The sequence below is a fragment of the Cynocephalus volans genome, chromosome 6 (assembly GCF_027409185.1).
Source record: "Cynocephalus volans isolate mCynVol1 chromosome 6, mCynVol1.pri, whole genome shotgun sequence".
Taxonomy (NCBI): domain Eukaryota; kingdom Metazoa; phylum Chordata; class Mammalia; order Dermoptera; family Cynocephalidae; genus Cynocephalus; species Cynocephalus volans.
Genome location: NC_084465.1, coordinates 152494573 through 152517868, shown reverse-complemented (window position 1 = coordinate 152517868; position 23296 = coordinate 152494573). Strand labels below are relative to the sequence as shown.

The window sequence follows — 23296 nt, the reverse complement described above, 5'->3', positions numbered from 1 at the left end:
CATATAAAAATAGATGTGCAGGTTAAAACTGTAAGAGCACACCTCTGTCTCATGAGCCAAGATCACAGTGACATGGACAATCAAACTCTTAGCCTCCTCTTTCTTCAATACACCTTTAAAGAGCTGCAATGAACAGTTTCAGCTGTACTCTTTCCCTTGCAAGCTCCTCGGCAGATGTGCTAATGAGTGGGAAAGCATTCAGGTGCAACCAGCAGGAAAAAATGCAAACAAGCATTTAGTTCTAATCACTCAAATTTCTATATCCAGGTATATACTGCTTTCAAAAAAAAAGAAAACATGGCAATTTTCATCATATTTTCCCCATGACATATATTGTAATTTCACAGATGCTATATACACTGACGCTTCAAAATTTAAGGAGGCCAGGGAAGAGGTCACAAATTGCTTTCAGAACCTGATAAAAACTTTCTGACTCATAGAAACCTGTATACTCACATATATACCAACACTGACTACAAAGCAATAACCAGTCTCCTAAGGGTAGAGCATGCAGCCCCTTAAGTGCATCATCAGCCCAACTTACAAATTTCTTTTCAATTGCATTTTGTCCAGATTTTCAAAGGGCAGGGAATGCAATATTATGGCTTTTCTTTTAAAAACAGCTTTACTGTTAAGTACTTCAAGATCTGCAAATATTTAAATGCAGACAGTCTAAAAATCCTGAGAAAGACCTTTGTAAGGTCAAATACATCATTCTTGTTTCTAGTATGAGGATTTATATATAGCACACTTATTTTCATAATATACCTATTTCATTATTCCATACCTCTTGGAGATAGTTTTCTCTCCTAAAGAAAGGGGTATATATGTATAAGGAGAAGAAAGGGTGGCTATGACTTGTCTGTAGGCAAGGCTTACCACAGGGTGGGGGTGGGGGGCTGGAGCCAGCCAGCTGCACCTGCTGCTCAGGAAAAAAGGCTGAAGTAGCTGAATGGACACCTTATACCTGGCCACCAGGGGAGGGACATACTTCTCAGAATGGCCACGATATTAGGGCTGGATTTTTGAGAATCCTTTAAAAATTAAAGCGTTATCACGTTTATCCTCTTTCTTTGAGCACCAAAAGAATGTGCGGACTCTACTGGACCTACAAACCACAACTGGGAAGAGGAAAGAGAGTGTGGAGGCAGAAAGCCTCATGGAAAACAATTATGAGTTTATTCAAATGGAACTGAGCTACAAGAAGCAAAGGAATTTGCGGGGGGGGGGGGGGGATAAAGGAAGGAAAGAAAGTGGCTTTCATTTGGACCTGTGTGGTATTTGGTAAGGCACTGTTCATGCACGTCTTTCCATGAACAACAGGAGTCTAGGGCTTCTGAAAAAACATTTAGGACAGTGGATAAATACTGAGTGGTGCTTGTCCAATTACAAACCAAACTGAGTTTAAGTACATTGCAACATTCTTCACATTCTTCTAAGTATCGATAAAATACATGAACCATTTCCACCCACCACAGACACAGTTATTCCACTCTTTACACTGTACAGTCATTATGAAACACACAGGGAGACAGCTTCACTTACATGGTTAATGAAGAGACTCTTGCGTTTTTCTCTCACTGTGAAAACAAAAGATGCAACAGAAATGTTACACACCTGCATGCCAACACCTCGCAGGTGGCTGAGGACTGGGCCTCTGTGTCGTGGTCCCATCCTTCCACCAACCAAAGCATCCAGTTGCTCAATTACCAGAAATAGGGATATGTGACCTGCACAAATGCAGATCTGAACTTGGCTAACAGAAGGACATATACATCCACTTAAACAATAGCACCCTAACAAAATAACTGCAGCTGAAATCAATTAGGGGGCAATCAATTTCCATTAGCTGAATAAAATATTAATTAGTAAATCTCATAAAATTTGTATGTATCCGTTAGTTTAAGGTGATTAACAAATAATAGGACTATTCATTTCTAACCCAACTAGACCCATAAAGGTCCATACTATATGGGTGGAATATAAATAACCACCACCATATCCATAACAGCATTAAGACACAGGGCAGAAGTGCATCAGAAGTGTTACTCATCTCAGAAACCAATCACTCTCCACACTGGGTGGTGGTGAGGAAGACTAGGCTTTTGTCTGAAGGCCCCCTCGAGCATCTTGCAGTGCCCTCTCTCCCTCTTTCTCAGTGAGGCTGCTACAACTCACAATGATAAATACTGCTGTCTGTCTAAAACTGCTTCTCACACTGCTTCTGCACAGCATGGCCCACACTCGGTGCCTCAGCCTCCAGTGCCCCCAGACCTTGGTGTTTCTCAGAGCAGAGGTCCTCAGTCCTGGAGATGTAGATGATGACAGGGAACCCAGAGGAGCTTGCAATAACCTAATACCATTGAATTTTGTATTTTCTTTCCTAAGGACTCACTTTTGTGGGTGCTTACTAATCTGTCAACATATTTATTCAGTAGTTATGTCGAGGATATAAAGAATAGGTTTCTTCCAAGGAGATGACTTTTTAGGTCCCGGGGAGTCAATAATGCTACTCAGGTTATCCTAAAACAAGAGTGTGCAAATCCAGCTTACCATCTAAGGAGGGTTTTTTCCCTGCAGGCCATGCCCCAAAGCAGACTCACTATAGTTTTCAAAAACCCTCTGGCTGATCTGTTGGAGGAGCTTAGGAATTGTTTCCCTGTCCTTCATATGCGGTTCTTAGATTCACAAGGAAACGTTTCTCTTTTCCTTAGAAGTCCTATCCTCTCTGGCATGACTGATGTCCCCCTTAATATCTCAAAGATAATAGAGATACAAAAGCAAAAACTAATCTGAGGACACTGTTGGGAGCGTTAAAGAGAGAGACTGACAGACGGAAGGTGCCTACACCAAGCCAATGGATGGATCCATGTGCAGGCCATTAGCCTGCTCCTGTCACAAGACAAGGAGGTTAGTGCCACACACAGAGTGCTGGGCACCTGGCCATGCCAGAGGCCAGCCCTGCACACAAAGAATGCAAGTGTGCAGATTGCTCTGCATGGTGTGGAGGGAGTGTGGTTACTTCTGGCTAACTCCAAATTAGCATCTACATATGAACCATAACCAAGAAAAATGGGGGTGTGGCCGGAAGGGATCACTGAAGGGATCTGGGAACACTTTCTACATGGGCCATAGACCTGACAGAGTTTCTAGTAAATTCTGTAGGTGACACTTAGCTCTTCTCAGAGCATCACAGCTATAGGTTTGTGCAAGAGAGACTATGTGTCTCCCAATTATGAGAACCACCTCCAAGGTCACCTCAACACCCTACATCAGGCTGTGTGTCTCCAGTAGATAAAAGATATCCATTCATCAAGAAATATTAGAGCTTCTTATAAGGGTACTAATGAGGAGATTAAGAATTATTCAAACATAGGGCTGAAATACAGAACCTTCAAGAGTTTTGACTGAATGTTTTACCAAGAAAGCTTTATAACAAAAACAAAACCACAGTAGACAAATAGGAATATAGTAAAAGTGTATGCTATTCTTGTACATCACCCATAAGGATCAATCCCAGGGACAAATCAAGTAATTTCCATGAGCCTGAACTTGTTCCAATTAGAATGGTAAAAAAAAAAGTTCTCTAAGACTATTACAAAACACCTAAGGATAAGATATCTGAATCTATTACGGAATCTCTTAGGCGTTCACTGCTCTTATACAACTGAACACCTACACACTACCCTATCTCCTTCAGAGTAACTGGGTCTGCTGAATCTGATCTGAAACATGAGGCTCAAGCAGCCTGAATCAGGTGTAACTTTCCTCTATTATTTTGTAATGCTGTTTCTAAGAGGGACTTTGCAAAATGAACTCTGCACAGTGCCTGAGTGAATTTTCCACACATCCCTATGACTGACTTCCTTTTGGAGTGTCTTCTAAGCCCGCAAACTAACCACCTGTCCCTACATAGACAGGAAGAATTTCATACCCACGTTTGGACTAGGTGATCCATTTCTCTGACCATACTGCCTGGATCAGGAAGGATACCCAACCCTAGTGGTCTAATGCTCTCTCCAGGAATGTGGAGTTACTTGAGATGCTAGTTCACCATTGCTAGTGCCTTAATTGAAGGTATACCAACTCAGGCATGGGGTGGGGTAGGGTGGGGCACATCTCCTGCTGTGCAGGAAAGAATTAATGCAACACATCTGACTGCCACCTCTGAAAAGGCAGGCCCTTGGCTGGCACCTGAGAACTGGGATTTTGGGTTCCCATCATTCCCTAATCGGTAAGAGTGGCTCATTGTGCCTAAACTGTCTGTAGAAACTATAGCCTCTGCTGAATACCTGCTTTCCTCCTGGGACTCTTCAATTTTGTTACATACCAGGCAGGGGCTTCCTCTATGAGCAGTCAGTCCTCAAGAAAAACTCTGGCGCTAGGGTCTCTACCGACAAGCTTCCTTGGCTGGGAACATTTCACACGTGTTATCACTACCCATTCATCACAGAGGGAATGAAGTGCGAACTGTGTGGCTCCACTGGGAGAGGACTCTTAGAGGCTTGCACCTGGTTTCCTGTGGACCTCACTCATGCACCTCTTCCTCACACTGTTTTTGCTTCATGCCTTTTCACTGTAATGTCATAGACTTGAGTGTGACTGTATTTTGAGTCCTATGATTCCCCCTACTGAATCACCGAACCTGGGGGATTGGTGATTCAACACAGCAGCCATGCAGAGAAGCATGGGGGAGGGGGATGATGAGAAGGCAGGTGCTGCCTTTGTTCCTAATGGCTTCTAGCACCTACTTCCAATCGCGCATGAGGTTTCTGAGATACCCTGGTGTCCTTAAAATCAATTATTCCTTTTTGCCTAAGCTAGTTGGAGCAGGACTAAGACACTAACACAGGGGGGAATAATAAAATAAGTAAAATCTCTCACAGTGGTGTATCACCAAAAAAGACGGACAAAGTTACCCAAATTTAAATGTCATTCAAAATACATTTGAAACCACTGGGGCAATTTATCAGCTCTGAAATTTAAAAATGCTTTAGGTATTTTGTTTTATGTAATGGTGTAAGCAATATGCCAACTCATTCCTAATAGATGGCTTTAATCATTTGTAAAACTGCAGTATTTTTGGTTACTAATAACAAAATCTCTGGAGTTTTCAGAGTTCCTACATAACTGAGTAAACTAACAGTCATTTTGCTTTGATAGGGAAAATAGGCAATAAACTGATGTGGATCATAAATCTCATCTTTCCTGGGAGAAGAATGATAGTGATCTCCTTTGATCCAATCTATGATAGTTGAAGAGGATTTTTAATTGGCTACAGGGATAGTGCATAATGACTTAAACAGAAAATGTACAATAAACAGTGTCTTTAAAAAATAAGCCATCTAAATCAGCAAAATCACTACCACTGGCATTAAAAATCTCCAGATAAAATGGGGAATGAGGAGTAAATGACAGTGTTTGCAATGTGAGGGACAAACAAAATTTCACTTAAGTTGCTACGGGACATTTCCTTGCCACATGTCACAGAAGTAAAATTTCTTTACTCTTACAAATATACTTCCTGGAAAAATCTAATGCCTAATTATTAATGAAAATTTGTTAATAATCTAAATGCAATTTCAGCTAATCCCCTTTATGCACTTAAAAGAATTGCCTTGGTTTCTCCTCTTTCATTTCTAAAATCAACCTTACAATGCCAAGTGTCAGCCACCATTAAGCCATAGGCTATTAGGACTAAGGAGGTCCCACCGTATCATTTAATCCAACATCCTTCTTTTGAAAATTAGGAAGCAGCCAAAGCAGGCCCAGACAGAGAGTGGCTGGAAGGAGGAAGGAAAGAGAAGGCGTGTGCTGGGCCGCTCGGGCTCCTGCCTCTCTACTACCCACCTCCAGCTCCCTTGGAATCTGCATGAAATGAGTTCCATTTAAAACACAGAATGAGGGCCGAGCCCATGGCGCACTTGGTAGAGTGCTGCGCTGGGAGCGCGGCGACGCTCCCGCCGCGGGTTCGGATCCTATATAAGACTGACCGGTGCACTCACTGGCTGAGTGCCGGTCACGAAAAAATGACAAAAAAATAAAAAAATAAAAATAAATAAAACACAGAATGATAATTAGAATCCGATATGAAGAGAGGTGAGGTATTCTGCAAAGAAAAATTACTTAGCCTATTAATTATTCTGCCAAACAAGTGGGAGGCTTCAACTATAATGTGAGGAATTATAAAATTTTGTTTGGAGATATAAAACTGATTGCTGAGATAGTAGAGCCAATGTACATCATAAAAATCTGGTTCAAAAGAAAAGCTTTTATTTCCCTTTCTTTTTTCCTGTGAGTAGCATAGATCAATTTGTTTAATCTGAACAATCAAACTCAAAGTTCAATATTAATTTCTCACAATAAGTTTGGGTTTACCACACAATTCCTACAGCTATCAATAATTCAGTGAATTCAATCATTCACTTAATTCAAAACACAACTGTTGAGCCCCTGTTCAGAGTTCATAGGAGGCTCCTGCCTTGCTGAGTTCATTCCATGACCAGGCAGTAAATCATAAACACAAATGACTAGGACACAAAGCACACTGTGGCAGGATTATCACCCCATACTTCCAAGCTCAGACAAGGCATCCTAGCGAGGTCATTTCCCCACGAGGCACACCTCATGTGCTGCAGGAAGGAGCTCTGAATGGTCTCAGACCTGGGTTTATGTCTAAACCTGGACACAGAACAATGGGACGCTCTGTACAGTCAAACTGAAATCTAAATAAGGCAGATGAAACAAAAATTAAAAGAGAAGGAAAAATATCAGTGATGTCTAGGGCAGACCCAGTCATGGAGAGGAGAAAATTCCAGGCGAGAGAATAGGAGGCAGAAACAGGTAGGGCATAAGGAGAAAACTATTCATTTAAGCTGGCAACTAATATTAGATGTTTTCTGTTTTCTGTGGCATTTATCTAGGGCCAAAGGATTTCTTCAGAAGCACAGAAACTTCAAAAAAATGGGATCCTTTTAAAACTTTTTCTTATTGTAAAAGAAATGCTTGTTTATTGTAGAAATTTTGGAACAGACAGAGCAGAATAAAAAACACAACTACAAATAAAAATTAAAACTTGAAAAATGCAGAGATACATAAAGCAAAAAATATACAATCCAACAACCCAGAGACAGTCACTATTAGTATTTCAGCGTGTATCTTTTAAGTTTTGTCTCTGTGCATACTTACACAGATGTATACGCACTTTTGTAAATGGATGTATTTGTATATAAATATGTGCAAACATACATGTACTCATACATAAACATGCCAGCAGAAATATGCCCATTTTTCTATTGGTGTGTTATTTTGACATAATTTTCATTTTTAGGCAATTTTCTCTACTGCTTTTATAGACTTACATGCCCCTTCCCCATTCTGAGATTAAACAGTCATTTACATTGTTTCTAGATGTTTATGATTATATTCACTACATTTAATCTACAACCAGTTGATCTATCAGATATCTATTCTGCCATATGGTGGAGGTGAGTTTATCATTTGATTTTTTTGGTGAGATTCAAGATGCTGCGTATACTATTATAAAGGGCTGTTATCAAATGTTGCCCGATATCATTTCAGACCTGATGTTTTGCTGGTTTGATTCCAGGATGTGTAGAAGCAACTCTTAAATGGGGGTGGGGGGGTGTCCAAAATTGATCTACTGTATCAAGGAAACATGGACAGAAAAAGATGGGCCTGGGCACCCTCCACCCTTGTGCTGGTATACATCCCTGCACCTCCTGGTCAGACCTAGCTTTCTGGTGTAAGGTGTCAGAACAAAGGAGGGCTCTAAATCTAAGACAAGCTTAAGAAGATGGAGACCCGGGTCAAGGAAGAAACTCAATCCAACTGAGCAAATGAGAACCTACACTCCAAAGTAAGGATTACACTTCCTGAGAACTTATGCTGTTTTAGGTACTGTGCTCAGAGTTTGGGCAGACTACACATTCAGTCTTCTGACAATCCCACAAAGAGGTACTAACTCCAATTTACAGATGAAAAATTTGAGGTTCAGGAAGATCATATGGCACGTATACAAGAGATCTTATGGAGAGTGATGGATCTAAGCCTCCAACAGCCCAGGCAGCTCGATTCCAGAGGGTTGTGCTTTTAATCATCACTATTTTTAGGAAATCTTTCCAAGGCATTAACTGTTCCTACATGGTAACTGAGTCAGATTATCAGTGAAATTCAGGTACCTCCCTAGATGTGATGGGGCAGGAGACCAAAAACATACCATGTGATGCAAGCTATACACACAATAAGCTATGAAAAGTATTACAGGGTTAGTCTGTGTTAACTGAAGGGAGATTGAAAGGGTGCTCAGAGTTTTAAAAAGAACTGAAAAGTAAGAGTTAATCACTATCAACTAACAGGTCAGAGGGTGCTGTCTGACTAACAGCAAGACAAAAATCCACCCCAGCCTGGGTGAATTGCCACCAACAACTTCTGTTCTGGGTCTGTGCTCACTGAGCAATTTTCTGACTACTAAATCTGGGGATAGCACAGGTATCCCCAGATACCTATGATAGGGAGATAGACAGGGAGAGAGGAGACAGTAAAAGGCATACTGAGAAAAACTGGTTCTAATTAATTTCATCCGAGTTTGTACTGTGCAAGCAGCTTTCTCCAGCTGAAAGGCTCAAGAGGTTGGACACTGGAGTAGAAGGATGCTCCCAAGAAAAGAGAGCCACAGGGCCCCAAAAGGGCCTCTTTTGTCCCTTTAACTTACAGGGTTTGGCCTGGCCAAGTGATCCTTTCATTATAGAAAGAGGAAAGCTGCTCTGAGGGTAAGATGGGCATGTCAAGTTCAGACCCAGAAGAGTTATGTCCAAGAACACTTTCTGGGCCTAAAGAATCTCCATCCTCCTGCCCCAAATAATGGATGTGTCCCTTTTTAACAGTCAGGGAATGTGAAAGAAAGTGAAGTTGCAGCATATAACAGAAAGCCACCTAATCAAGGAAGACTGTCACAATGCCTGGCCTGTCTGTCCAGGATGGATTGTGACTCCCTGCCATCATGCCTTCATTCCCTTTTCTTTTGAAGTTTCTTCTATATGATAGCCACTGTGTTTCGTACAGAGATTGCAAAACGAGGAGGACCTGATCCCTCTACTCAAGCAACATGCAATTTAGTGGATAAATAGACCTGGTATTTATTTATAAACCATAAAAATAATCTCTCCCATAATAAAGGTATATACTAACTGCACTGAATTTAATGTCACTGATTTTATGGTATACCATTACTCAATGTGTCATTAAAAAAGAAAAAATGCTGCCAATTAAATTGTGACAAGTGTGACTGCCCTGATCTCAGAGATGTTACAGCTGGGAAAGTGCCTATGAGGATCGATGCAATGTGGGGAAGCAGGAAACCATCACCTAAGGGGCAGCCTTTGGGTTGGCCCGAGCAGAGGGCAGGGTGCTGCACACCAAGCTTGCCATGACAGCAACGGCTGGACAAAGCGCAGAGGGCTGGCCTCCCAGGACTGCGGGAGCTGGGAATGGTAGAGCATGCAGGGGAGGAGGCTGGCAGGGATGGCACAAAGGGCTGCATGTGCCATGCTGAGGGGCTCGCTTTCCCTGCTGGTGAGGAGGAGAACGACGGTTGAGCAGGGCAGGGAGTGGCTGGGCCACGAGGAGGAAAGGGGAAAGACAAGATGGGGCAGGAAGGCTGGGACAGGGCTATGCCACAGACCAGGTGAGCAAAGAGAAGGCATGAGTGAGGGAGCTGGGGGGAGGAAGGAAGAGAAGGGGAGGAATGAGGAATTTAGGGAACAGACGGGACTTAGAACTGATCACAGGAATCCTGGGTTGCTGAGTGGGGACCTAGACAGAGTGGGGTTTTTCTTAAAATAGGAGATAAGGGAGAGGAAGATGGCAGGAGAGAAAAAATGGTGACTCTGATTTGGACATGATGACCCAGAGGGGTATATGGGCTTTCCAGACAGGGATGTCTACCAGACAGTGGGAAATAGCCATCTGGAACATGGGCTTACAGTGCCAGGATGGTGGGGTGGCTTCTCCTAGCCCCGGGGAATAGGATGGCCCAGGGGAGTCCCACATGTCAGCACTGAGGGACTCAAAGACCTGCTTCACAGATAACAAGAGCAGACACTGAGGGAGTGCTAACCAAGTGCCCAGGACTTCATCCTATCGCTTCAGGACAACAATCTTCTGAGGACACAGATATGATCGTTTCCAATTTATAGGAAATTATGACCCAAGGGATTAGGTGACTATAAATCTAGCTAGTGGCAAACAAGGGCCTAAGGTAGAGCTCCACCCTGCAGCTCTGGTTGTCAAACTGGAGGCCACAGGGTGATTACCTGCTGGCCCCAGGATGGAGCCCAACACATGCAAAATGACCGATCATTACTCTCAATTACTGAGACTAGAGAAAAAGACAGGGTAAGGTAGTTTTTGAAATTCTTTCCTTGAAATGATCTTGTCACAGGATAGCTCAGGGTCCTCAAAGCAAGTGTTAAAAGAGATCTTTAAAAGGGCTGATGTGTGATGCAGGGGTCCCTGGTGCCATCTTCCCCAAGAGCGGACCTGCACCAACCCAGCATGAAAACCCCCCAGGGCACCAGAGGAACAGGCAGTTACTGGGGTTGTGGTAGCCACTTTTAATCCAGATTCCACAACCTGCAGCATGGCCTGGAGTCTTCCCTGTCCTGTGGACGTTCCCATTAGGGGCACAGGGAGCACTTGGGCTCTGAATCTGCAGACATCACAGTAATGATTTCCATTAGGACCAAGACCCCCAGCATAGATGTAGGCCCCAGGGGAGAGGTGCAGTGGAGCAGAGCAAAGAGAGTATGGGGAAGAGCAGGAAGGGGCAGCCTCAGTAAAGGGGCAGCAAGCTGGTGGCAGAGCATGTACATTACCGTACCTGTCTGGCCATTATGATCAGAAAAGCGATGGAGGTCACAGGCATGCCTATCAACATGTTACATGAATTGGAAAAAATGAAATCAGATCTTTCCTAATAGAAAGTAAGTCTGATTTGACTGACTGGATTGACACTAACGCCTGGCTTTGCCAACAAGATCATATGAAGGACATGCAACATTTTGACAAAAATATATTTAAATCAAAAGAGAAGCCAAAAACATTAGTTCAGAGGAAAAGGGTTGATGGAGACTCTTCAATTTGAGTTCCTTCTACAGGCTAGTCACTGTACATGGCATAGAGATGTGAACATGAGAAAGACATGCAATAAACCATAACAATACAGTGAAGATCAGTGCTATGACACCGTGGTACGCAGATGGCAGTGGGGGCAGAAGAATCAGGGAACGTGTTCTGAAATGAATCATAGATTCACTTTCCCAAAGCTCCGGAGTGTATCATGTTAAACTAGGTGCCACTACATGAAACGAGTAGCAGATATAATTCAGTCATTTGTTACATCTAATAATGCCGTTTTGGTGCACTTTCCAGACACTGCAAAAATGAGTAGCTCCTACAACTGGGTGAGTAACTCCTGCAAATCAAGTGGATTCCGACTCCTTATTGTCAATAAAAGTAAAGGAGAACAAGATTGTAGCTGACTATGAGAAATTATTTTGGGTGACAAATCCCTTGGAGATTATTTCACATATAAACCAGATGGAATAGAAAGAATTTAGTGACATTATTATAACAAAACTCCTATTCCCATCTACTTATGTAATGAACAAGGTTCCTCAGCACTTACATCTATAAAAACAAAGGCTTTGATGATGAATACTGCTTCCTTCCAATAATAAGTGTAGTCAATTATAGAAGCATCTCAGTAAGAAACGTTTTTCCAAAAAATCTTTCACTTTTCTGTTCAATAATTATTCATTAAAATTTTAGCATGTTTGTATTATTTTGATCAACTGAGGACTAATGATAATAATAATACCTCAATCTAGAGTTTATTTTTAACATTGAGACTTACAATAATCAGAAATAAAAATAAAAATTTAGCCCTATATTTTTATAGAAGGATGACAGTGTGATTAACAACTTTCAGAAATCAAAATATATTACATTAGGATAAAATTCTATGGAGAAAATGGAATGGAAATTCAAGTTTTAAGATGAAAAAGAAGTGAACTGAAATTTCTAACTGTTAAAGAACAGCATGTTCACACATTTTTAAATGACTGATGATGGGTATCAAATAACTATGGTATTAAAATCTCATTTAAAACATTTTTTCAAAGAAGGATAACTTTATTTTAAAACATCAATGTTTACAATATGTCAGAAACTATATCCTTGGGGATAGGATTTTTAAAAATTAAGGTCAACATAAAAATGCTTAAGGGAGTTCATAGTTTTTCAAAATTACTTTCCATGGTATGTAAGCAAAGGGAAAAAAGTAAAAAAAAAAAAAAAATCCCTGGTGTAAGAGCTTTGGCTCCTATGATGCTTCACTACCTAACTGCCCAAGTCTTCCTTACAGAGCCCAGCAAGCCCTAAGGAACACACGGCAGGACTGACAAGGAGCTGGAGAAAGCAGCATTCCAGAACCCAGCACACATGACGGTGACGAAGATAGCAGGGAAATCTAGGTGAGGGGTGACAGAAGGGTCATGGGAACACTGCGGGAGGAGATCTGACAGGACACAGGGGAAGACACTCCTAGATGCCAGCGAAAAGGAGGACATAAGGGCTAGTCCTCTCAAGCTGCAAAGGCTCAACTCTGCCCAGGAAAAAAAGCACAGCCTCAAACAGAGGACAGCCACAGAACACTTTACCAATTTCAGTATTTCTAAAAGGATGGGCAAAGAAAACCGTGGCTTATAATTTTATTTCTGAATTTTAATGTTTCTACTTTGGTTTCAAGACCCTCAAGAAACAAGCAGTTTTTATTCCTTTAATTATTTTGAGGGGACTCTAGAGAAACACACAGGTCACACACACACATACAGAGTTTTATTTTTGTCCAACTTCTTTAAGGCAAGAAATCTCTAAAAAGCATACTAATTAAAAGAGAAAAGATGTAGATTGGCTGCTTTCTCCTAATACTTAAGAGAGCAGGTTCTCATATCTTTGAAAACAATGAATTAAAATAGGTATAGAAAAGCAAAAGAGACCTGGAACTGCAATTCTTCCCCATGAGCAAAAATGACAGCTTGAAAAGCCAAGTCAGGCCAAGTAAACTAATTCCTCTTTCACTTGGCAATTTCCGCTACCCCCATTAGAAACCCTTGGTCCCTCCTTTGTTGAATGGCTCTTATACAAAGAAAATCTGCAATGACATCCCACTTGTGTGAAGAAATGAGAGAGCAGTTGCTCTGGCTTTGGATAAAATACCCCCTCACTTGAGCCAGCTGGAGGAGTCTAATTAGCAAGCACACTATTACCATTCAGTTTTGCTGGAGTTTCCAGTCTCCTTTTGAACAATGAGAAAAAGGTTCCAAGCTCACACTAAATCTCTTTGATATCCACAGGGAAAAGAAATTTAACAACCCAAAACTTCAACGACTTAATGACCTAACCCATCAAAATCAGAGTAATGAACAGCTGGCATGTGGGCAGCATGGCCAACAGAGCTTGTTTGTCAGATCATCAAGTGCTGGAGTAGGAAAGAGGATGAGGGGTCTGCAGAGAGAGAGCTGCAAAGACCAAGGAGCTACCTGGTTGTGGACCCAAGCAACAGCTGCCTGACGTAACTGTCATCACCCCAACAATGGCCTCCTACCCACAAACCTAGTCTAAGGTACTGAAGAAGAAAAGCAACCTGAAAAAAAGAGGAGAGAGCACCAGATTCAAAAGAAAGGAATCTAAAAGGTGCTAGGTGCCTTATTGTCTCAGATTACAACATTTCTTCCCACTAAAAGAAAAACATCGGGGTGTGTAGGACCCACAATTGTGAAATGCTCTAGAACTCTTAGAAGTGTGGGGGTCTTGCAACAGACATATAAGTTTACCCAAGTGAGGAATTATCACAATCGAATCAAGAATGTTTCCTGGCTTTTACATTTTTCCTTCTCTCAAGCAGTTGAGTTGGCATGTCCTCTGTGCCTGGCACCCAGTGAGGCACAGGGAATACTGACATCCACCTATCAGTTTCTTCCCTGTAGGAGCTAGGGGGTGGCACAGACAAGGAAATAGTTTTAAATACCACAATATAGCTCAGACTATGAAGAAAGCACTCACAGGCTACTGCAGGAGCTCACCAAATGCCCACTTAACCTAACCCGAGGAGTCAAGGAAACCTTCAAGGTGGAATTAATAGCAGAAATGAGCCCTGAAGACAGAAGAAACTGGCTATGTGAAAGATTGAAGAGGAAATCCAAGCAGATGCAAACATAGGAACTGCAAGTGATTCAGAATGGCTGAAGCACAGGGGTGCAAAAAGAGGAGAAAACGTAGGCTGGGAAGGAAGGCAGAAGCTGGATTATGAAGGGCCTTCGATTCCATGCTAAGGTATTTGAAATTTAAGTCTAAGGCAACTGGGCAGTCATTTAAAAAGTTTAAGTAAGCAAGTAACATAATCAGATCTGATTTATAGAAAGTCCCTTTACCTAGCAGCGGCAAGAACATAGGATTAGAAAGGGATATGGTCAAAGGGAGAGAGACCAGTCTAGGGACTGCTGCAGTAATCCAAGTGAGAAATGATGAGTCTGAACTAAGGTGGCAGCAATGAGAACAGGAAAGAGTTAGTCAAATTCAAGGGATATTTAAGAGGCAAAATTCAGTGCACCTTGGATTACCTGGATGCAATGACGTGCCAGTATATGTTTAACAGCTGCCCTTTAAAAAAAAAAAAAGAATGCCCTTATTTGTAGCATTTGCCAATTTCCATGGCATAAATACTCCCACCATGGCTATTTCAAGCTACCATCATGATGTCACTGAACATGGAGCTGGGCAGAAATATGTACAATCAGCTCTCCCAAGCCATTGTAAAGTCAGCTCCAGCACTACTACCTGCATGTGAGAATTGAGAAGAGGGAAGAGTCCAGGAAAATTCAAAGCTTTTTCTGGCTTGGAGACCTGGGCAGGGTAGGAAATGCAGAAAGTTAACTGGAGTTCATAAGTTCTCTCTAGGACATACTGAGTTAGAGGAACCTATAGCCTTCATTGTAATGATGTCCAGCAGGTAGCTGGACACATGGGTTTGAACACTGAAGAGAAAAATCTGGTCAGACATGAGAAATTGTGTGCAGACCAAAAAGATAAGAGGGTGCTGTGGACTGACTGAATTGTGTCCCCCAGAGTTCATATATTAGAAGCTTAATCCCCACTGTAACTGTTGAGGGTGGGAAATCCTATTGTGGTAATTGAAAGGTGGGGCCTTGAAGAGGTGACTGGATTGTAGGACCATACCACAGTGAATGGATTAGTAACAGTGGTCAGGTGTGTGGTTCTAAGGGATTTAAAAGGGGAGCACATGAGTCTCTCTGCTCTGCCATTTTCTGTTACGTGAGACCTCTCCACACTGCTGTAAAGCCACGGCCAAAGAAGACCCTCACCAGATGAGTTCCCTGGACTTTGGACTTCCTAGCCTCTGAAACTGTAAGCAATAAATTTCATGTGACATGAGTAGTCAAGTACTAAGGGAGGGGAAATGTCCTCGGGTAACTTCCCTACATACACTCCATGAAATAGTGGTGTGGGTGGAATGTTCCAGTGAGAGAGTAAATAGAAAAAGCAGAAGCAGGCATTGTGTAGAAGCTTTCACTAAACAGAGGAGCGGAGAGGAACACCTAAGGGGGAGGGTGTTGGTTGTTTTTCCTTTTCTTGCTTTTAACCTGGGAGACTCAAGCAGGTTTACATGTTGTGTGGAAAGACTAGCATTTAAGGAGAAATTGAAGCAATAAACCAAGGGGTCAGAGTAATCAACACCCTCGTGTTCCAGAAGAGGAAGGGGAATGACATCTACAGCAAAGGTGAAGGGGAAAGATGTATTTCCCTAAGCTATTTCAGGAGCAATTCTCCCAATAGATCAAGTTTCCTTTTATCAGACAATTCAGGAATGTGTCATCCGTTTAGAGACTCTAATGTAATTTCATGCAAATCTCATTAGAACATTTTCTGAGTGATGTTGGTCTGCACCTTGAATTCACAGGCAGCAAGAACCAAATCTGAAAGTAAGCCAACCTTGTTACTTGTTTTCACAGCACTGTCATTAAGTGTCCACAAAAAATTGGTTTTGACTCCCATCTTCCACTCAACCTCATTGTCACTTTCCTTCCCTCCTAATATCCTACCTCTCCCAATAGCTTCCTGTTTCAACAGGAGAAACAAGTTTTGGTACTCAATACATTCAAAACTTACTTCACAAATATATGATGCCTATGCTGACTTATTCTTACTCTCGGAAACATTTATTTTTCATAAACGCACCAAAGTCTTTCAAATCAAGTCAGTGGCCTGCTTAATTAAAGATCACCAATACTATATCAGCATTATATGTTGTCAAAATTGTTACCTGATTATCATTGAGGAGTTATCAGTTCTTATATACAAACTTACTGTCTTAAACATGTTTGGTTTATTTTCCAGTGAGTTTAGGATCTTCTCTAAATTAGAGCTTAGTAATTTGCCAAAAGAGTCAGGAATAGAGAATCATGTAGGACTCCAGTACCGTAAAATAACATCCTGGACACTATGTCATCATCTAATAAATTTCTCCTGCCACACTCTTCTATACGAATCTAAGATTTGTGTTCCCTGTATTGTGTAAGTTTTATCTTATCTCTCTTTTGTAGCCAAGAGCCAGGGAACAGTGAGATAAGCCAGGGGCTGAAATGAGGGAAAATCCCCTAGGACAAATCTCACACACACCTGGGACAAACCACAAAGATCTCAGGACCTATATATAAGAATAAACTAGGATTTGCATGTAAGGATAAACTGGTTATTAAAAGTGTGGCAATTCAGCTCTTATATGACACAATTGAGATATTTAATGGTGCTTTTATTTAAAGATTATATTTTGCTTTCTTTTACATACCCTCTAAACTAGCAAACACTTCTGATCTTTAAAGAATCTACACAAACATCAATTCTTAAAGGAAAATTTCTGACTCTTTAGTGCAGAAAATCCTGCTACAGAATATACACAAAAATAATCCAGCTGATTGGCAAAATGAGGAATAGCTGCATCAAACAGGAAATTCTAAAAACATAACTTGTTACAAAAGAAAAAAAAAAAACGCCAAGGGAACCACTATTAAATGATATACTTGGGGGTCACTAAAGGGAATTCTATTTCACCCTGAAAATAAATCTAGTGGAATATCAAGACACGCTAATTACCAACATGAGCCTTTTTTTTTTTCTTTTTAAGAATCATAAATAATTAGTAACCTACCGTCCGTCTGAGATTTACTGAGGAATATTGTGCTGGCCCGAGGATGGTCTGAAGGATTGAATTCCATGTTCAAATCTTTAAAGGAAAAAAAAAAAGTTATATGAATAACTATCTGATAACTAAGGAGAGCCAAGAATTTCAATTTTTTCAACCATAAATTGCTAATACATTCAAGGATTCTGGAATCCTAAAATTACTGTTTTAATCAATTCTTTTGGTTCAATGGAGAACACTTCTACTTAGATATCCGAAAAAGTCATAAACAAAAATTAGACACTTGGCTGGAGATCCATTAGCCTAAAACTCCATTTTCTTTTGAAAAAGTCTGCTCTGCACCCAAGATACTACGAAATAGCAGGACAGAGTTACCACATGCAATTAAGTAGAATTATGTGCTACAACAGACTCATCTTAATTCTACAGCTAAATAAATATTTCCTTGTTAAAGGTGATTAAAAGAGGGTATCTGAACTGGTTAGGCTGAATCAGCATCTCCATACTTTGCTCAATTGAGATTGTTATTTTTTGAAAAGGCAAAACTTAACCCTCAGAGGAAAAGGCTGCAAATCTGCCATTTGGGGGCCTAATGTGGGCCACGGATGTGTTTTGCTTGATCTATACTTTTTTCCCCCTAATTTGAGCCCACATATAAAAGTCAAGAGATTTCAAACACATACCACAAAGAAAAAAAATCCCTATTTCTAGCTTCTCTTGAGAAACTGGATCATTTGGCAACACCAGGCGCCTTCAGATGAGAGGTAAGACGCTCCCCATCCCCACCCCTCTCTGCTGCTCCTCACTTCTGACCCTTCCTACCCCAAGGGCACTTGGTTTTGCAATCCCTTCCTTAGAACAATCTCTAAGGATGAGAGGCTTGTCAGTATGGTGCAAACAATTTAGAACCCCATCACAGAAGAGTTTATCTAGTTTTTAAAAATTGATTCCATAGCAAAATGGTTAGCAAAACAGAATTAGGTTCGAGAGGAAAGACAGAAGATCAAAATTACTAGAAAGTCAGAATGTTCTTCACATCAGCTTATGGCATTAGAATATAAACTATTTTGGGTTCAATTTTTAAAATAAATTTGCAAAGGAACCTATCCAACACCAATAAAAATAGACAGTGCCTATCCTTAGCTTTAATAGATAATCAAGTCAAAGATAAAAGGAAGGAAAAACAGGGATGATCATATATATATAAGTACACTGGACAGAACACTCATCCATAAGGAGAGGTATCCTCAGCAAACCTCTGAAGCAGGGCAGATTTCTTCCCATATCAGCCAATGGCTTATTGGACTATAGTTCCTAATCTCTCACTTGATCAAACAAACACCTATTGAATCTTAAAAAGATGCTACTTTAATTACCTAGTCCTTCTTTTATGTAACTTCTGTTAAAGTTATACAGTAGTTTCACAGTTAAAGGCACTAAGGGGTTTTGATGCAAGGAAAAAGATGGGCAAAAGAGACAATTTTTCAAAATTGCTTCAATTTGAACTCGATAAAGTTAGGCCAGAAATTTCCCGAAAAAAAAGACATTTGATGAGGGGGTTTCCTACTTAACTATAATCTTGTTATAAACAAGGATAAACAACAAATGTGCCACTAGATTTTTGGGGAACTTCTCCATATCAAAAATGAGGGCAAATATGTAATCCCATCCATGCTGGACACTGTTAATGTCCAAAAACCTTAACACATAGAACAGCATCGACTGAAACATAACGTGCATGCCATGACTGCATGCCAACAAGGCAATGCCAAGAAATCAATCCTCTAGCCTCAGACACTGTCAGCACCACAAATTCTTACTTTGTTCCCTTAACACCCAGCTCAGATACATCTACCAGACCACTTTTCTTTAAGATACACCTTTATTATTAAAATATACCAGTAGGGGTTTGTAGAACACCACAAGTAGGAAAGTGTAAAGCTTTCCTGTTTGGAGCAGAAATAACACAAGACTGCCACTTCTTAGGGAACTGAGATCCTGCTTTTAAGTCTAAGAATGTCCCACAGGGCAATCCCTGACTACCTGGAGATTAGGATTCTGTGCTATAATGTTCACAAGGCCTTGAAATTCTATATCCCCTTAAGAATGAAGATGTCACAGATTCTAAAAAAGGGCTTCCAATAATAGGGCATTTAGTAGAGTAAATAGTACATCTATATGGTGAAATGTTATGCCACCATTAAAAAATCATGTGGGGACTATTTCATTGACATGGAAACATATTTCATATGTCACTAGGTGAAGAAGGCAGTATAACATCATTTTAGGGCCGTTAATATGTACACATATAAGAAACACCAAAAGAATATACACCAATATTTGGTTACTTTTGAATAATGAGACTGAGAAATTTTTATTTCTTTTCTATGTTTTTTAAGTTTTCTGCACTGAGCTTTTTAAATTTTTATAATTTAAAAAAAAAAAAAAAAAAAAAAAAAGCCTTGTGAAAACTGATTTGAGCCACTATTACCCTCCAGGGTGGCTGAATGACTTCTTCAGCACATGTTAGTATTCCCAGCAGATGCTCCGGAGCTTTCCCTGCTCCCTAAAGTCAGAGACTCACACATAGCCACCAAGATGAGTCTCCCCACCAGCACTGTCCACTTGCTGTAGAAACTTGTGACGAAAAATGATCAATTCAGAGAGACCGCAAAGCAGAGGTGCCCTTGTCTTCTGCCAGCAGCCACTGTGTCTCTTCACTTTTCCTGCTCTCAACAGGGCCAGAGCAAGAAAGGGCAAGATAACTTGCTTATTCTTCTATGGGGGAACCAAGCAGCAGGAGTTATGTTTCACGCTCTCCCTATGAAAGGTACATGTGACACGAGGAAAAGGCTGTCTTTATGACCAAGTCATAATTCTAGGTATGATCAGAATGCTCACTGTGTCACAGGTGGTTTTCTGATGAGTGTCAGGCCAGGTGTCATATCTACCCAGTTCAGTGACACAGAGCAAGTCATGCAGAGTTCAGAGGAGACTTCAAGATCAGTGTCTGACATGACATTCACAGAGGAGGCGAGTGAGGCTGGGAGAGGTTGTGTCCAGCTGGGTAATGACAGAGTTTTTCCCACTAGCTCCACTAGGCCAGACCTTGCCTCAGATCCTGAATGCCCTAGAAGGACTAAAGCCTGAAACAGGAGGGAGGCAAAGGCTAATGTGGAGGAAAAACCAGAAGCCCGTAAAAGCTGGGTTCACATAACAATTTTTCTGAAGTTCTACTTGTATTTAAGTTTTAGAATCTAGGTCCTGGATGAGATAACCAGGAAGTTTCCCAAATCAAGGGACCTTCTGCATCTGGACATAAGGGTATACAGTGCTTCTAAGGAAAGCTTCTGAAGTCATCAGCTACTTTTTATTTGAAAATATGCTCAGAAGATTATACATGTTAGGGGACCAGGTTTTCATGAGCTTTCCTTTTTTATAAAAAAGCATTTAACAAAACGTTGTTTTGCAATTTCTCCAATCCTAATTCAGATTTATATTCCATAACTGTAGAAAGCAAAGTAATAAAACACGATGTCTGGTGCAAGCTAACAGGCTTCCCTTATACAGGGCAAGTCTAAAGGACCCATTTCTCCGAGTACCATTAATGTGAAGGTAGGTCAGTCACAAAACCTGGCTTACCTAGCACTGATTTAAACATGCAAAAACGCAGAGTACAAAGGTACTTGGAACTGCTAGGTGTGTCCTGTGATCCAAGTTTAAGAGACCAGCCCCAGATGTTGAAGAGAAATATGGTAATCACAATATGTTCTTTGGCACAGGAACTCCAACTTTTGGGGGAACAAAAAAATGGGGAAAGCCACCATTCTCATAAGCCAAGCAAAGTAAACCTGCTGTATCACTCAAACTTAACACTCTGAGGTCAAGCATGAAAGAATTGCTACTTCAGCCATAAAGAAAAAAAATCCCCTCACTGCAGAGTCAGGAAAAATGATACTCCAAATATTTACAACAGTTGAAACACATTTGGAAGAGTGTAGTTTCAGTTCAGCTCCATGATGTTTTTAATTGACAAGAATTAAAAGGAAGAAATTCATAAGACTGAGTTTAAAACTAGAGATTGCAGATGACATAAACTTCACTGCTAAAGAATGCAACCCACTTTGCTGAAGTCGGTTCTAACTAACAGCATACTACCTATTTTTAAAGTAGTAATTAAAACACTAATTGCTCACATGATCCTCCCTCAAGCCACCACCAGACCACACATTCCTCACCTCTCCCCAAGCCTCCTGGACACCTCAGGCAGCCCCAGCCCTCCCCTCAGGCTCACCTTCCCAGAGCACAGAGAGCTCTGACTTTTCACACCTGCTCCTATTAAACTCTTGAAGTACCTCACATGCTAACTTACACAGAAGAAGTAATGATATACCATTTAAATAGGTACCCCACTGGGTGTTAGCTGAGCAGAAACCACTGCCCTTCCTGAAAAGAGTAAGGCCCCACTGGAGTATTTCCACCCCTAGGAAAAGAGCAGCAGAGAGGAACTGGCTGGTGACATACAGAGAAGGCAAGTTAGCGCTGGCCAGCCGCTGGGAGGGGCACAGAGAAGGATGAGCCATGGTTTATCCCACACAGACTTACAATTTAGTCAGGGAGACAAGATGAAGTACGGGACACACTAGGACCAACCAGTGAGTAATGAAGAACGAAATATCTGACCAAATCCTATGAGACAGAGAATAGCGTGCTTAAAACAAGATAACTCAAAGCTTTGAACTCTAAGAGTCAAAAATAAATACTGCCCCCCACCCCCACCCCAGCAAGCTATTCAGTTGAATGCAGTTAAATTGAACAAGCATGCATGAAATCCCTACTGTATGCCAGGTCTTGTGTTCAACCCTGTTGGTATCAAAAGACTGCTTTGGAATAGTAACCACCACATCTGTGTCATTACCCTTCCTATTATCTACGTGAACTATTTCATGGTCATAAGAATGCATTCTTGATTTTGAAAGGGCTGTCAATTAACGGTGAGACAAAACACATATTTAGCTGACTTTAAAATGCGTTTGTATCTCTATCATAGATTTACCTTTGCAATTACACTGTGATGGGATAAATTAGCATTTAATTAGATGCCATTAGTATGAATACTGGGGGGGTTGTCAAGGCCAGTCCAACCTGACACAATTTTGATTCATGCAACAAATAATCAGAGTATCTGCTAGGTGCCAGGTACTGCCGAGTTCCAGATACTAAGGATATAGAAGTGAACAAAACAGATCAAGTCCCTGCCCTACTAGAGCATCTTTCTAAAGTTGAAGGTATCAAGTATCAATTGAGAAAACAAAAAAAAAATGAAAAGTCCATCATGAATGACTCTATAAACTCTATAATCCACATTCAGAAAACTGAAAGCAGACTGGCCGAGAGTTCTGTGCATCACTTGCTCCCCAAAGAGAAGCTCAAATGGTGGAGAGAAATAACACATTTTATAATAAAACAGTCTATATTTGAATTCATCTCTGCTAGCTCTACATCCTTGAGCAAACTGTGGTACAGTACTATTCTGGGTCTCATGTTCCTTATCCTTAAAGTGGGCTAATAACACCCAACTTAGAGGATTGCTATGAAGATTAGAAATTATGTATAAAAAGCAATAAGCAGGATGTCTGCCATATAATAGATGCCCCATAACTAATGGCTATAAAATGTATATAAAAAGGATTATGCCACAGCACCTAGCTCAGTGCTAAAAAAAATAAAACTCTCAATACATATATGTTAAACTTAGAGATACTAAAGACTGTGTTAACCTTCATTATATAATTCCTGTATATAATTCCTGTTCTCTAAGGAGTGCTGGCTTGAAACTGATGTTTAAAACTTCAGTGTTTCACAGTCCTGTTATAGATTCTCCTACCTCTTAAAAGAATTACATGACAATCCATAAACTAGCCTTTGAAGAGAAAAAGGCAGGAAAAAAAGGCAAACTGCCTTGAGTTGACTTCAATCTAATATTTAGGAAGA

At 40.8% G+C, this 23296-nt stretch overlaps 1 protein-coding gene across 3 annotated transcripts in view; it reads right to left on the bottom strand.

Moving 5' to 3' along the window:
- The window catches only part of CCNY (cyclin Y), a 218041-nt gene that overhangs the window by 59666 nt on the left and 135079 nt on the right, over positions 1-23296 (bottom strand). For all 3 annotated transcript variants that reach the window (XM_063098704.1, XM_063098701.1, XM_063098702.1), the window contains exons 2-3: positions 17309-17383; positions 1546-1580 (exon numbers count right to left, since the gene is read on the bottom strand). In XM_063098704.1, coding sequence (XP_062954774.1) covers positions 1546-1580; positions 17309-17383 — 110 coding nt within the window. The remainder of the gene's footprint in view (positions 1-1545; positions 1581-17308; positions 17384-23296) is intronic.